The 12,918-nt window shown below is 44.6% G+C and overlaps 2 protein-coding genes across 5 annotated transcripts in view; one reads left to right on the top strand and one right to left on the bottom strand.

Annotated features, from left to right (window-relative positions):
• ATN1 (atrophin 1) overlaps positions 1–12,918 on the bottom strand; it is a 320,704-nt gene that overhangs the window by 125,196 nt on the left and 182,590 nt on the right. The window lies entirely within an intron of this gene.
• Positions 1–12,918, top strand: part of CLSTN3 (calsyntenin 3) — an 84,433-nt gene that overhangs the window by 27,592 nt on the left and 43,923 nt on the right. The window contains exons 1-3 of one of the 4 annotated variants that reach the window (XM_075215795.1): positions 5,453–5,977; positions 6,653–6,814; positions 8,783–8,929. In XM_075215795.1, coding sequence (XP_075071896.1) covers positions 6,742–6,814; positions 8,783–8,929 — 220 coding nt within the window. In that variant the 5' untranslated portion in view covers positions 5,453–5,977; positions 6,653–6,741. Of the gene's footprint in view, positions 1–5,452; positions 5,978–6,652; positions 6,815–8,782; positions 8,930–12,918 lie in introns of those variants that run through there. The other 3 variants (XM_075215797.1, XM_075215796.1, XM_075215798.1) reach the window with 3 other exon arrangements.

Here is a 12,918-nt window from a genome sequence, read left to right on the forward strand (position 1 = left end):
CGAGGACATGTACTGACACTGGGGGGAAGAGAAGTATTAGAACACGAGGACATGCACTGACACTGGGGGGGAAGAGAAGTATTAGAACACGAGGACATGTACTGACACTGGGGGGAAGAGAAGTATTAGAACACGAGGACATGTACTGACACTGGGGGGAAGAGAAGTATTAGAACACGAGGACATGTACTGACACTGGGGGGAAGAGAAGTATTAGAACACGAGGACATGTACTGACACTGGGGGGGGAGAGAAGTATAAGAACACGAGGACATGCACTGACACTGGGGGGAAGAGAAGTATTAGAACACGAGGACATGCACTGACACTGGGGGGAAGAGAAGTATTAGAACACGAGGACATGTACTGACACTGGGGGGAAGAGAAGTATTAGAACATGAGGACATGTACTGACACTGGGGGGAAGAGAAGTATTAGAACACGAGGAGATGTACTGACACTGGGGGGAAGAGAAGTATTAGAACACGAGGACATGTACTGACACTGGGGGGAAGAGAAGTATTAGAACACGAGGACATGTACTGACACTGGGGGGAAGAGAAGTATTAGAACACGAGGACATGTACTGACACTGGGGGGAAGAGAAGTATTAGAACACGAGGACATGTACTGACACTGGGGGGAAGAGAAGTATTAGAACACGAGGACATGTACTGACACTGGAGGGAAGAGAAGTATTAGAACACAAGGACATGTACTAACACTGGAGGGAAGAGAAGTATTAGAACACGAGGACATGCACTGACACTGGGGGGGAAGAGAAGTATTAGAACACGAGGACATGTACTGACACTGGGGGGAAGAGAAGTATGAGAACACGAGGACATGTACTGACACTGGGGGGAAGAGAAGTATTAGAACACGAGGACATGTACTGACACTGGGGGGAAGAGAAGTATTAGAACACGAGGACATGTACTGACACTGGGGGGGGAGAGAAGTATAAGAACACGAGGACATGCACTGACACTGGGGGGAAGAGAAGTATTAGAACACGAGGACATGTACTGACACTGGGGGGAAGAGAAGTATTAGAACAAGAGGACATGCACTGACACTGGGGGGAAGAGAAGTATTAGAACACGAGGACATGTACTGACACTGGGGGGAAGAGAAGTATTAGAACACGAGGACATGTACTGACACTGGGGGGAAGAGAAGTATTAGAACAAGAGGACATGCACTGACACTGGGGGGAAGAGAAGTATTAGAACACGAGGACATGCACTGACACTGGGGGGAAGAGAAGTATTAGAACACGAGGACATGTACTGACACTGGGGGGAAGAGAAGTATTAGAACACGAGGACATGTACTGACACTGGGGGGAAGAGAAGTATTAGAACACGAGGACATGCACTGACACTGGGGGGAAGAGAAGTATTAGAACACGAGGACATGCACTGACACTGGGGGGAAGAGAAGTATTAGAACATGAGGACATGTACTGACACTGGGGGGAAGAGAAGTATTAGAACACGAGGAGATGTACTGACACTGGGGGGAAGAGAAGTATTAGAACACGAGGACATGTACTGACACTGGGGGGAAGAGAAGTATTAGAACATGAGGACATGTACTGACACTGGGGGGAAGAGAAGTATTAGAACACGAGGACATGTACTGACACTGGGGGGAAGAGAAGTATTAGAACACGAGGACATGTACTGACACTGGGGGGAAGAGAAGTATTAGAACACGAGGACATGTACTGACACTGGGGGGAAGAGAAGTATTAGAACACGAGGACATGTACTGACACTGGGGGGAAGATAAGTATTAGAACACGAGGACATGCACTGACACTGGGGGGAAGAGAAGTATTAGAACACGAGGACATGTACTGACACTGGGGGGAAGAGAAGTATTAGAACACGAGGACATGTACTGACACCGGGGGGAAGAGAAGTATTAGAACACGAGGACATGCACTGACACTGGGGGGAAGAGAAGTATTAGAACACGAGGAGATGTACTGACACTGGGGGGAAGAGAAGTATTAGAACACGAGGACATGTACTGACACTGGGGGGAAGAGAAGTATTAGAACATGAGGACATGTACTGACACTGGGGGGAAGAGAAGTATTAGAACACGAGGACATGTACTGACACTGGGGGGAAGAGAAGTATTAGAACACGAGGACATGTACTGACACTGGGGGGAAGAGAAGTATTAGAACACGAGGACATGTACTGACACTGGGGTGAAGAGAAGTATTAGAACACGAGGACATGCACTGACACTGGGGGGAAGAGAAGTATTAGAACACGAGGACATGTACTGACACTGGGGGGAAGAGAAGTATTAGAACACGAGGACATGTACTGACACTGGGGGGAAGAGAAGTATTAGAACACGAGGACATGCACTGACACTGGGGGGAAGAGAAGTATTAGAACACGAGGACATGCACTGACACTGGGGGGAAGAGAAGTATTAGAACACGAGGACATGCACTGACACTGGGGGGAAGAGAAGTATTAGAACACGAGGACATGTACTGACACTGGGGGGAAGAGAAGTATTAGAACACGAGGACATGTACTGACACTGGGGGGAAGAGAAGTATTAGAACACGAGGACATGTACTGACACTGGGGGGAAGAGAAGTATTAGAACACGAGGACATGTACTGACACTGGGGGGAAGAGAAGTATTAGAACACGAGGACATGCACTGACACTGGGGGGAAGTAGACTCAGAGGAAATGTGAGGAAAAACTACTTTACAGAAAGGGTAGTGGATAAGTGGAATAGCCTCCATCAGAGCTGGTAGAGGATAATACAGTAGAACAGTTTAAACATGCTTGGGATAGACATAAGGATATCCTTACAAAGAATAAAGGATCAAATAGGATTTAAGGGCTACCGTAGGTTAAAAAATGGGCAGACTAGGTGGGCCAAGCGGTTCCTATCTGCCGTCAAATTCTATGTCTCTAAATAAAGAATAAGAACAGAGTAGTAATGTATATTTCACATATAACAAAACAAAATTAGTGGTAATATCTGGCCAATTACCCTGAAGCATTTGATGTGGCACAGATATGTATGGATACCAGAGATGGTTTTCTGTGTACCCTTAGTTGTGTGAGAGTGAGTGTAACATCTTGAGGAAGTGAGTTGATGGTGGCACCTGAGTGTTTAAGTGAGAGACACGGAAAGTTCTAAGTGAGTAGAGAACCTGAGCCTGGCAGTGTGACTGTGTGAGTCGAGTCTGTTCATGTTTAAGTTCAGTCTTTGAGTGTTGGAGTTTGCCTGAGAGCTGCCCTGATCAAGACAGAGCCAGACACTGTGAGATGATAAAGATCTCTCTCTCTCTCTCTCTCTCTCTCTCTCTCTCTCTCTCTCTCTCTCTCTCGAGAGAGAGAGAGAGAGAGAGAGAGAGAGAGAGAGAGATAAGAGGAAGTAATCAGAGTAGGCATGAGGGCAGGATATGGGAGGGTAACCTCCTCTCTGGGAGAAGTACCTGGAAATCGAGAATCTCTCGGACATTCTGAGTGGGCCAATATGCACTACTTACCTCGAGACTGCATTTACCTGTACTCTAATTGCAGATGAGACTGAGTTGAGTGTGATCATGGTAATGTGAAAGCTGCTGTGGATAAGGAACAGAGGAGTCTGAGAGTGTCAGCTCTTCATCCAAGTGTTAAACGCTACAGAGCACTGATTTGATAATGAGGTCAGTACTGCCATGTAATATGTTGAAACCGTGTTATCCATGTGTGTGCAAAATAAAGACGAGAGATTGTAAATAACTAAATTGTTATGATTTATTCATCTAACAGAGATGACCTGGCCCCATTCTTTTCATCAGAGTTAACGCTACGCCTGCTGCTTCTGTATTATACTTGTTGTACGCGGGCAGCTGTTTCCTACCTTCAGCCTATAGGATCCTGACTTACAGCGGGGTGGTTGTAACCAAAGGTACTACGAGGGAGAAGTTCTGCACAACATACCACCCCACCCATGCAGACAAGCAGGGGAGAAACTTGTGTTTTTGCTGGTCACACATGGGGTATAGTTATTAAGGGGTGTTTTCGCTGGCGATAGGGTTTTGCCCTATACATCAATGGGTTACTACCGTGATAGAACAGCTGTCGCCGGAGGTAATCCCGTGAGGCGGTAAGATTAGCAGGGTTTCGCTATTGGACAAACATCACGGCGATATATGTACCACCACAATACTTGTTCTGTTATCTCTATCTGAGGATAGCGATAAAATAAGAATTGAATTAAAAAATGCATTTGTCATTTGAATAAAACGTTCTTTCATGAGTCAATAGTTTTTTTAATTTTCTTTTTTATATTTTGAATCTATTTTAACAATTTTTTATTATTATTATTATTATTTAACGAAGGTGAACCTAAAACCCAAGCCTGATCTTTCAGGTCTACGGAGCATGCTGAAGCCATTTACCAGGCTGACAAGCGCTCATAAGACTGGCCTGACGAAGCAGTAAGTTAACCTTTAAAGCTCCGGACCAGTATCGTCGGGCAACTGACTACCGCTAAGCTGTCTCAGTGACATCCTATTGATAAATTGTGGCGATAAGAAATGTATTTATTTTTTATTACCGTGATAAGTGGGAATGAAAAAAATCATTGTTATCGCAACTTCATGACAGTGATTTTATACATAAAGATCATGAGAATAATAATGCCCAGTGTAAATATAGCATGCATTGGTGTGAATGAAGAAACGGAAGGGGTTACAGTTATGTAGGTCTGCCCCTGTTCCCCTTACCAGTTAGTGTCTTGTGAGGGAGCACAACATAGCACAGCTGAATACCTAAAAAATGTTACATTCGCTTAACCTGCAGTAGATTTAGCAAAATTGAATCGCAGGATTCGTCTTTGCACATCCGCTATTACAGTAATATCCAGCCTGGAAACACTCAGTATGAACTATTTACTCTCCAACATTCAGACCCAGCCCTCATAATGAGCTTTGCTGCAGATCACTTGTTGCTGAAGGAATACACCAGAATATTTCATGAATTACAATGTATCCATTAGTGCCTGGATAATGTCAACGAGTTGTTACATATGTCATATGTGCATTGTGTATATATGTATGTGTGTGTATATATATATATATTTAGTAAAGTCAATCATTCGTATAATACAATATTTAGCCTGACAGCCATTTTTATAGCCAGTGAATGTTGCCTGAGCCCCCCCCCCCCTTTTCCTCCAGTCGCCCCCTCCCCATCCATTACACATCTGCTGTTGGATTTGGGGACCTTCCACAGACATTAATGTGGGAAGACAGAATGTAATACGGTGGGTGGGGGAGAAGGAGGGGAGGGTAACAGAAAGGACATGAAGCACAAGGTGGTGGAGGGGGGAGATACAGCGACCACCACCTCCCTCCTCTCTCCTCCACCACCTGCAGCAGTTCTCTCATTGGCCATCTGCAGCTGCCAGTCTTCAGCTGATGTCATCCTGCAGTGCTACTAGACTCTGCTTCATCCTAAGGACATTACACAGACCCTCCCCCGGAGCATAGCAGCCCCCAGAAGCTGAGCATCTCTCCCCCCAGCGCAGAGTATCTCCCCTGGAGCAGAGCATTTTTTCTCACCCCCCGGAGTACACTTAGGAGCAGAACATTCCCCCCCCCCTTCAGCAGAGCACTCCTAAACCAGAACACTGACCGACTCCTTTTTTTTTTTTTCCTGTGCAATCAAATAATCTTCTTAATCCACCCCCCACCCTCCTAGAGCAGAGCATTAGAGGTGAGCACCCTACAACCAGCATTAATGTAGGAGCAGCACACATTCTATCAGCAGAGCATCTTCCCTCAGCTGTACATTTTTGCAGAGCATCATCTACTCCACAGCATCCTTAGAGCAGAACAACCCCCACATCTCAGCATCATCAGAGCAGCCGCTGCTACAGCATCAACACGGAGCAGAGCATCGGTACAGCCCAGCTTCCAGGCAGCAGAGAAATCGGTACAGCATCCCCAGCACTGACACACAGGCTGCAATCAGCAGATAAACAGCCTCCATGCAGCAACACACTGCACAGGGGGACTCAGAGTGACAGATAGAGGCTATGTGACTGCAACCTATGACATTGAGATGGGAGACAGACTGCACAGTCACAGAACACACAGACTGAACCTTGTGACACAGAATAGACAGCACGGTGGAAAAATTAGACAGCCTTTGAGACAGTCTCTGCATTTTTGACATATATACATTTTGTGCCAGACTAACAGCACAATGTGGGGGTTAGAATATAATAATTGTGATCTTGTGCGTGGATCAATAAAAATGCAGCATTTTACCTTTATGAATAAACCCCAATTTGATAGAATAAATGGTGCTGCAGAGAGACCTCACTGTGTAGTACAGGGAACTGGTGTCTCAGAAAGGACTGCAAGAGAGGACTATATACCTGCATGGTCAGCAAGAAGAGAGCAAGCAGTGTCTAAGAGAGCGAGACATCACAGTGTGACACAGAGACTTCAATGACAAGCTTTCAGAGATTACTGTCTAGCATAGTGGAGACCCCCGTGGTGTGACAGAGAAAATGGCTGGAATAAAGAGATTACTGAGTATTAGGGAGACTGCTTGAGATTACGCAAAATCACTTATACAGAATGTTATTGTGTTGTTTTACAGGAGCACTGTATGCTGTCACAAAGCAAGACCATTGAATAATACAGCGAGACACCTCCTGGATAGAGAGAGAGTGCTTGTGACAGCTAAGAATGATCCGGAGAGACCTCTGCCTGTTTGTACTTCTTGTGGCTGCTGTTCTACACTCTGCTATCTGCAATAAAGGTCAGTATAGGGGGGGTGGGGGGGGGGGGTGCGACTGTGGGCAAGTTTCACACCTGTATATACCTGTGCCACACTATATATATATATATATATATATATATATATATGTGTGTGTGTGTTTCCAAAATATGTTCCCGTATAACACATACATACGTCATATATATCCAAAATATACATAGTAAACACCTTAATCATGTGCATCTCACTAGGCAACATCTTCATAATCTGCTCCACTGCTCACTGTGTCCATTATATAACATAGTTTTTGGATATTTATGATCATATTAGAAGTCATCTGGAGCAGCATTATAGTTGTGACTTTCAATATCTACATTAGTTACAAGCAGGCCTACATTTGATTGAATGCTATAAAAGTCACATAACGCAGGCCAGGGGGTAAATGTATCAAGCTGAGAGTTTACGGCGGGTTTGAAAAGTGGAGATGTTGCCTATAGCAACCAATCAGATATTTTGTAGAATGTACTAAATAAATAATAACTAGAATCTGATTGGTTGCTAAAGGCAACATGTCTACTTTTTAACCCCACCGGAAACTCTCAGCTTGATACATTTATCGTCAGGTCTGTTATTAAGGAAGGTAGATGTCGTTCAGAACAGTTGTCAAGCCAACTTTACTAAAGGCCGCAGCGATGTGGGGGGGTCACAGCAGAAATGTGAAAAGGGGAGGGTACGCAACGTGATGTCTCATGTCTAATGTATATAATAGGACAGAATACTGCTAATCAATTACATGCCTTCAGCACCTAAGACATCACACCCCCTTTTCAAATTTGTGCCCTCATCTCCATAGCGAGGAGATTGTTAATACTGGCTGAACAACCACTTTCTACATGTGCCCTAACATTATAATTTCAGTATTGATGCTGGTGACTGTTTACATGTCAAACACAGTGGCTTCTGGCAGACATAGGTGAAACGTGCATTCATAACGAGAAGTGGCACTGTGCGGTTGTAACAAAGAGTTAATACCGAGAATGATATCCAGCATGCAGAACAAAAATGTGATACTGTGCAGTTCTCCTGTTCTGAGAACAGACAATGAAAACTGCATCCAGAACATCAGAAGCTTTGCATTAGCATTCCAATCAGGCAAAGGACTCCAATTACCAATCTTTAAACCTGGAACTGTACCTTGAGGTTTGCAGCAAATAAGGATTTGTCTCTGTGAAACCAACGTCTGATTTTCTCTCTTTTTAAACTTCAGCTGCACATTTTGCGGGTTAAAAAAAAGACAATATGCGGCTTATCAAAGTCTTTTGTCATTAGTGAGGCGGATGACACATTGATATTGTGTCAGCCCACAGAATTGTAACCTACACAGTGTGTAGGCAACAAGTAAACATTGAGAGGATTAGCCGTCATATCCTGGGAAATATGTTCTGAATATAAATGGCTGTGTGCACTTCTCTCATCTTGTTCAGGGAATATGGTGTGTTCCTGTCAACATTGCCAAAAGCTTTAAAACATCTTATCATGCTTGTAACTTTGGATGGACATTGTCTAGAGGAGGAATGTCAATGTTGATGACTTTTAGGAGGGAATTGTGGGTGTTGTTTTGTTTAAGAATACTTCATGCTAACTTGTATTATAATTCCATGGGGTATATTTACTAAACTGCGGGTTTGAAAAAGTGGAGATGTTTGCCTATAGCAACCAATCAGATTCTAGCTGTCATTTTGTAGAATGTACTAAATAAATGATAACTAGAATCTGATTGGTTGCTATAGGCAACATCTCAACTTTTTTTTAAACCCACAATTTAGTAAATATATTCCCATGTCTTATTGCCTCCTTAACAAAAATGGAATGATATCTCTGTACTATACAATGAGTGTTAAACCTGCATACATTAATCATCCATTTAGAAGTAGTGTATATGGGCTCGAGTTCAACTGAATACAGTGGTCGAAGTGCCCCCCTTTTACCGTGTCCCGCCTTTCCCCTCAGCAGTTGCCACTCCACTCCGCTTTTTAGTGGGGGCACCATCTTCTGCCCCTCTGTCAGACTGGGAGCATGGGGTTGTGACATCACAGCCTGGCGCCACACTCCCAGCAAATTACCGTCATGACGAAGCGACAGCTGGGAGCAGCACAGGTAAGAAGCTACTGACTGTTGCTCCTTTGTGTCTGCAGCCGGCCTAGTATAAAGGCACAGTGGGGAGAATAACAAGGCCTCAGTGTGCGTACTGGTATCGCCAACCCTGATAGAATATATATTCCAAGAAAGGAAACATTGCCTTTCTTCTAATGCTACGGGCCCTTCTTAGGTCATGTCACTGTTTGTAAGTATGTATGTGTAAGATACTATCACTGGCGGACACATTTCAAGGTCAGGCAAAATAGTCAACCTGATACCCAGATATAAAAATGCCCAAAGTCCACTCATTAAAGTCAGAGTTTATGGGTAAAAGTTTTTGAAGGGATTTGTTAAAAGCCCAAATGATGCCAGAGGGCACACCCCCAATTCCTCCACCCAGTTCCTATCTTATGGAGTCAAATTCCCAAAAAGAACCCCTTAATGATTATTAATTATTTATTTATAAGGCTCCCCAAGATTCCATAGCGCCAGACAATTGAACAAATACAGATAAGCCATAAATAATACAGTAAGCAAAATCAAGCTTAAGTAGTGCGAATGAGTGTGATTTGAAACTGTAGGGACTACACTGAATGTAGCAAACGAGATATATGGGCGTATGAGGGAGACAGACAAGAGACAATGGGCAGAGATCGCGTCCCAGGAGAGCTTACAGTCTAGAGGGAGAGGTAGTGAGAGACAGTAGGAGCAACTGGGATAAGGTGGGGTGGTGGGTAAAGAAACAGTAGGTGATGGACAAGAAGGTCAAGAGGTGGTAGGATTGGTGAGCATGAAGAGGTGAGTTTTGAGCGTGCGTTTGAAGGATTGGAGATTGGGGTAAGGAGTTCCAATGGCGGTCTGAGGTACAGGAGATGTCTTGGAGGCGAGAGTGGGAGAAGGAAATGAGAGGTGAAGAGAGGCGTAGGTCAGAGAGAGTGGCCGGGTGGGCGTAGGTCAGAGATGTATGGGGGAGATGTGTTAGTGAGGGCTTTGTAAAGAGCTTGAACTAATTCTGAAATGGATAGGGAGCCAGTGAAGGGATTTACAGAGAGCAGGAGCAATGTGAGAGGAGGATGAGCCTAGCAGCAGCACTCTGGATGGATTGAAGATGGTAGAGGTGGTGGCGATTCCACGGTTGCGGGCGTAGGGAACAGGAGAGAGTGATGCTATCAACCGTTATAACCCGCTGTTGTCACAAATGACCACCTCACAGCAGTAATGTCCTGCTCTTGGTAGCTTTCCTCGCTAGAATTTCACGATCCTACGCACTGCAAAATGCTTCACTGCTGCAGCACCGCTAATTGGACATTACAAAGAAAAGCCGGATGTTTTGGTGAGCACAGCTAGAGGAAAGAAGCAGGGCGTGTAGGCAATGATGCCCATCATTAAAAAGCAAACAGAAACCCACAAGGTTGTTACTTTGCCCCATGGTCATTACAACCCTGGATATTTTGAATACAGATATGATTGGAGGATGTTTACTGTGTGATTACACAGGTAATCTGTGCACATTCCATTTTAGTTCAGACGATAAAAGAGTTAAAATGCCAGATAGCCAAACATGTGCGCGTGATCATATGCATATTGTGTAGGCATAAGGTAAACAGACACATTCGCTTGGCTTCCTAACACATAGATGCATACACACATCCTGTCAGCCCTCCGGATATAAATGAACATATACAACAGCTTGAAACCAATAAACTCTCCCACAGGTTCATGGAAAACATTAGAATATTTATTAAAGAACGACCCCATTTCGTCAATAAACCTTCTTCCCCACCTCGGAGATTTCTGATACCCGAAACCCTTGCTGCTTCCAGTAAAGGTGGCGGCAGGAGTCTTACAGCTTGGAGGTGTTTGAGACTTGGTTGAAATGAGCTGATGGGACCAGCTGATGGGACAGCAGCCGCGCCTTGGAGGAAGCATTAATAGCACATGCAGGAATATCAAGCACTGGACAGTGCAGTTTCTAGTAGTTGGGGTTTGAAGGTTTTTTGACAAAATGTGCTATTTCCCTGAAGTTGACAAAAAGTAAAACATCAAAAGGACAATTTGTATGGTGAATAATCTGATTGTGATTTATTTTTGTAATCCAAAATTTTATTTCATTACGACAAGTGCACACACTGTAACCAAGGAGCTCCTATTCACCTACACACAGTCATTTTGTGCGCAAATATTCATGAGAATGTAGATTATCAGTTTACTAGGAACCAATATTGTATGATCCACAACGGGAGGTGCAAGGGACAAGTGCGGGGGGCTGTGACAACGAGATTTGCACCATCACTGCTCAACAATGTGATTTACGTAATTTCACATCAGGGGGCGAGGGAGTGGGGTGGGGGGGGGGGTAGAGCCTTCGTAATGTGATTCAGTGCGAATCACACCATCATATTAGGATCCTGGTAGGATACAAGAGGTTGACCTATTCTGGCGGGGGTCCCTAACATTTGGGAGCCTCCCAGACTTTCCAGGAGAGTAGGCAAGTATGTCTGTGGATCTTAGCAAATTGATGAGATGCATACTGTATCAGTCTACAAACTACCATATATTGCAGCTTACTACCAACAATACAAATCACTACAAATATGTCCAGCTTTGTTTGGCCATGTTGGGCACCATTTTGTAGCCCCTGACTGCATTATTTTGTTGTGGTTTGTACTTAATGAGAACTACCTGATGACACCCATAGGTCGACCACCCGTCTTACTCAGTAAGTAAGTTACTGAGTAATGTGGGTCAAGGTAGGTAAAGAAGAGTCCCGGCACATGCAGGTGTGATATAGGATAGTGGGAATCACTGAGGCAGGCAAAGTGATGGACAGACACAAATGACGTGAATAATTTGGTTTGCTATTATGTACATAGTAGCTATATACAGTCACTGAATCCACTGGTCAGTGGAACACATTCACTTCCATTCTATCTTTTCATCTGATAGTGATAGTGAGAAAGTATACTGGGGCTGATTTAGCCCAGGAGCATAATTTGCAGATGAACAAACTATGTCGCACTACAAGAAGTGCAAATGCAAATATTTCTTTGCATGCAGGTCAAACACTGGATAGTGATATCCCTCAGGCCTTGTCACCAATAGGTCTGGAGCAGAATTAGGCAGCAGTGGAGCCTCCTCATTTCCTCCATAGATTTTTGGGCCCAGTAAATTTAGTCACAAACTCATTTATCTCCCCCTCCATCTTCCTCGTTCCTCATCCAAGATCTCCAGCAAATTTACAGACTGTGCTGGGGACGGGCTGGTCCCAGTCTCTCAGTTGGTGTAGGGCCTTGGAGTCGGTTGCGGTAGTGACCGCCGGCTCCAATTCAGTCTGCTCAGGGCCAACTACAGCATCCGCCTCTGCGCTTGAAGACAAGATCTCCAGGCTTGAAGTGACAGTGACTCTGTGGCCAGGTCCCTTCTTGATTGGGACAGCCTCTCTGATGGATGAGCTACCCTACTTCCAAATAGAATGGAATTCTGAAGTGGATACTTTCACTGGCCCTCGCCACCCTCTGGCAACCTCTTTTTCACTACAGCCACCAACCCAAACTGACAACTCATTCATGCTTTTGAGAAGCGGTAGTACCAGTAATTTAATGGGCACACAACATGTAGCACATTTGCAAGTATTTTGTTCCCTCACAATAGATTTCTTCAAGACCTCCTGATGGGCAGAAAATGCCAATTATGGAACCTTCCTCCTTGACCATGAGTGTGCCTTTCACAGAGTAGGCGCCACCAGTCTCCAGTCTTTGGGTATAGTTGTCCTGCCATCTTCACAGATTGGCTCAACCTTCCCCATGCATCGATGGGTGGAACCAGCACTCTTCAGCAATTTATATTTTTGACAGTCTTCTCAGCATCTCCATTCAGTTTGGCTTCACCGGGCAGTAGCCTCCATCTCTACTAAGTGACTACTCTCTGCCCTCCCCAGAATGACGCACAGTCAATATGGAGACCTCCACTGTCTTTTCCTAGGTACTTTTGGAAGGATAGGCATTCTA

The sequence above is a fragment of the Mixophyes fleayi genome, chromosome 6 (assembly GCF_038048845.1).
Source record: "Mixophyes fleayi isolate aMixFle1 chromosome 6, aMixFle1.hap1, whole genome shotgun sequence".
NCBI lineage: Eukaryota > Metazoa > Chordata > Amphibia > Anura > Limnodynastidae > Mixophyes > Mixophyes fleayi.